Genomic DNA, 2,919 nt, shown 5'->3' on the forward strand with positions numbered 1-2,919 from the left:
GGCTATGGTGAGTGTGTAAGAGTGTGTGTGTGTACCCCAGGTACAGTATGGGCTATGGTGAGTGTGTAAGAGTGTGTGTGTGTACCCCAGGTATGGGCTATGGTGAGTGTGTAAGAGTGTGTGTGTGTACCCCAGGTATGGGCTATGGTGACAGGACCAGCACGTTCTGTGGGACCCCAGAGTTCCTGGCCCCCGAGGTTCTGACCGACACCTCCTACACCCGCGCTGTGGACTGGTGGGGGCTGGGGGTCCTCATCTACGAGATGCTCGTGGGAGAGGTCAGACACACACACGTGCATACACGCACACACACACAACACAGTATGATAACAAACAACACGTGTCTCTCGTGGTATGATTAAAGTTTCAATGTTGTGTCTCTTGAACCTTTATTAATACAAATAATGTCCTTCAGATTAAATGTGTGTGTGTGTTGCTGTGTGATGGTGCGTGTGTATATTGGTGTCTGTGTGTGTGTGTGTGTGTGAGTGTTTGTGTCTGTGTGCGTGTGTTGGTGTGTATTGGTGTATGTGTGTGTTTTGATGCATGTGTGGTGGTGCTTGTGTGTTGGTGTGTATGTGTTGGTGTGTGCATATGTGTTGATGTGCGTGTGTGTTGGTGTGTGTGTGTCAGTCTCCGTTCCCAGGCGATGATGAAGAGGAGGTGTTTGACAGTATTGTGAATGATGAAGTGCGCTACCCTCGTTTCCTGTCCTCCGAGGCCATTGGCATCATGAGACGGGTCAGACAGCTGCTGCTTCGCCTTGTTGTTGTTGTTGTTGTTGTCATTGTTGTTGTTGTGGCATTGCTGTTTTTCATGGTTTCTGTGTTTCCACAACTATTGTCAGTACTGTTGTTGAGTCTAGTTTAAGTTATTGTGTAAACAAGGTTCTTTTGTCAGTTGTGTTTGTGTTCTCAGTTGTAATGTAAACAAAGTTATGTCTGCTATGTAAACATGGCTGTTGATGTTGTGAACAAGGTTGTTGTTGTGCGTTGATGTTGTGACCAAGGTTGTTGTTGTTGTGCGTTGATGCTGTGAACAAGGTTGTTGTTGTGCGTTGATGTTGTGACTGGGCTATGGTGAGTGTGTGAGTGTGTAAGGGTGTTGTTGTTGTGCGTTGATGCTGTGAACAAGGTTGTTGTTGTGCGTTTATGTTGTCATGTTTGTGTTTACAGTTGTTGAGGCGGAACCCTGACAAGCGTCTGGGCTCTGGAGAGAGGGATGCTGCGGAGGTCAAGAAACAAGCTTTCTTTAGGGTCAGTCTCCCTCCCTCTCCCCTCTCTCTCTTCCCCATCTCCCCCCCTCTCCCCTCTCTCTCTCCTCCATCTCCCTCCCTCTCCCCTCTCTCTCTCCCCCATCTCCCCCCCCTTTCCCTCTCCCCCATCTCCCCCCCTCTCCCCTCTCTCTCTCCCCCATCTCCCTCCCTCTCCCCTCTCTCTCTCCCCCATCTCCCTCTCTCTCTTCCCCATCTCCCCCCCTCTCCCCTCTCTCTCTCCCCCATCTCCCTCCCTCTCCCCTCTCTCTCTCCCCCATCTCCCTCCCTCTCCCCTCTCTCTCTCCCCCATCTCCCCCCCTCTCCCCTCTCTCTCTCCCCCATCTCCCCCCCTCTCCCTCTCTCTCTCCCCCATCACCCTCCCTCTCCCCTCTCTCTCTCCCCCATCTCCCCCCCCTTTCCCTCTCCCCCATCTCCCCCCCTCTCCCCTCTCTCTCTCCCCCATCTCCCTCCCTCTCCCCTCTCTCTCTCCCCATCTCCCTCTCTCTCCCCCATCTCCCCCCCTCTCCCCTCTCTCTCTCCCCCATCTCCCTCCCTCTCTCCTCTCTCTCTCCCCCATCTCCCTCCCTCTCTCCTCTCTCTCTCCCCCATCTCCCCCTCTCTCCCCTCTCTCTCTCCCCCATCTCCCTCCCTCTCCCCTCTCTCTCTCCCTCCCTCTCCCCCCCATCTCCCCCTCTCTCCCCTCTCTCTCCCCCATCTCCCCCCCTCCACCCTCTCTCTCTCCCCCATCTCCCCCCCTCCACCCTCTCTCTCTCCCCCATCTCCCCCCCTCCACCTTCTCTCTCTCCCCCATCTCCCCCCCTCCACCCTCTCTCTCTCCCCCATCTCCACCCCTCCACCTTCTCTCTCTCCCCCATCTCCCCACCTCCACCCTCTCTCTCTCCCCCATCTCCCCCCTCTCTTTTCCCTGACTGAATCTGCACCAGGAGTCAAGTCAAGTTAACATTAAGTCCTGGTGAAGTGTGACTCTTCCATTCATTGAACCCTTCCCTCACCCTCTCACTCTGCCAGTCACCCTCTCACTCTGTCAGTCACCCTCTCACTCTGTCAGTCACCCTCTCACTCTGTCAGTCACCCTCTCACTCTGCCCCAGTCACCCTCTCACTCTGTCAGTCACCCTCTCACTCTGTTAGTCACCCTCTCACTCTGTCAGTCACCCTCTCACTCTGTCAGTCATCATCAGGGAAAAGCTGTCCCAGCTGTCAGATTGTTAACCCTCTCCTCTCCAGAGCGTCGACCCTCCCTTCCTGCCGGCGCTAGGGAGTCGGGAGGATGTCAGCAACTTTGACCAGGAGTTCACCAACGAACCGCCCGCCCTCACCCCGCCCCGGGAGCGCCGCGCGCTCTCACGCAGGGACCAGGACTGCTTCAAGGACTTTGACTACGTCTCCGACCTCTGCTAGGGCCAGGGGTGCTGTTCTGTCCTGTGGTCTCTGCTGGCTGAGAGAGGATGTGTTGGGGTGTGTTGGGATGTGTTGGGGTGTGTTGGGGTGTGTTGGATCTGTTGGGATGTGTTTGGATGTGTTGGGATGTGTTGGGATGTGTTGGGATGTGTTTGGATGTGTTGGGATGTGTTGGGATGTGTTCGGGTGTGCTGGGATGTGTTGGGGTGGGTTTGGGATGTGCTGGGTTTGTTGGGATATGCT

At 55.3% G+C, this 2,919-nt stretch overlaps 1 protein-coding gene across 1 annotated transcript in view; it reads left to right on the plus strand.

Moving 5' to 3' along the window:
* LOC311317396 (serine/threonine-protein kinase N2-like) overlaps positions 1 to 2,676 on the plus strand; it is a gene marked incomplete at both ends in the record, with an annotated part of 19,288 nt that extends 16,612 nt beyond the window's left edge. The window contains 4 exons of the mRNA XM_084448479.1: positions 136 to 278; positions 634 to 741; positions 1,176 to 1,256; positions 2,503 to 2,676. Of these exons, the coding sequence (XP_084304605.1) occupies positions 136 to 278; positions 634 to 741; positions 1,176 to 1,256; positions 2,503 to 2,676 (506 nt within the window). The remainder of the gene's footprint in view (positions 1 to 135; positions 279 to 633; positions 742 to 1,175; positions 1,257 to 2,502) is intronic.
* Positions 2,677 to 2,919: the final 243 nt, after the last annotated feature.

The sequence above is a fragment of the Borostomias antarcticus genome (genome assembly GCF_949987555.1).
Source record: "Borostomias antarcticus genome assembly, chromosome: 14".
Lineage (NCBI taxonomy): Eukaryota > Metazoa > Chordata > Actinopteri > Stomiiformes > Stomiidae > Borostomias > Borostomias antarcticus.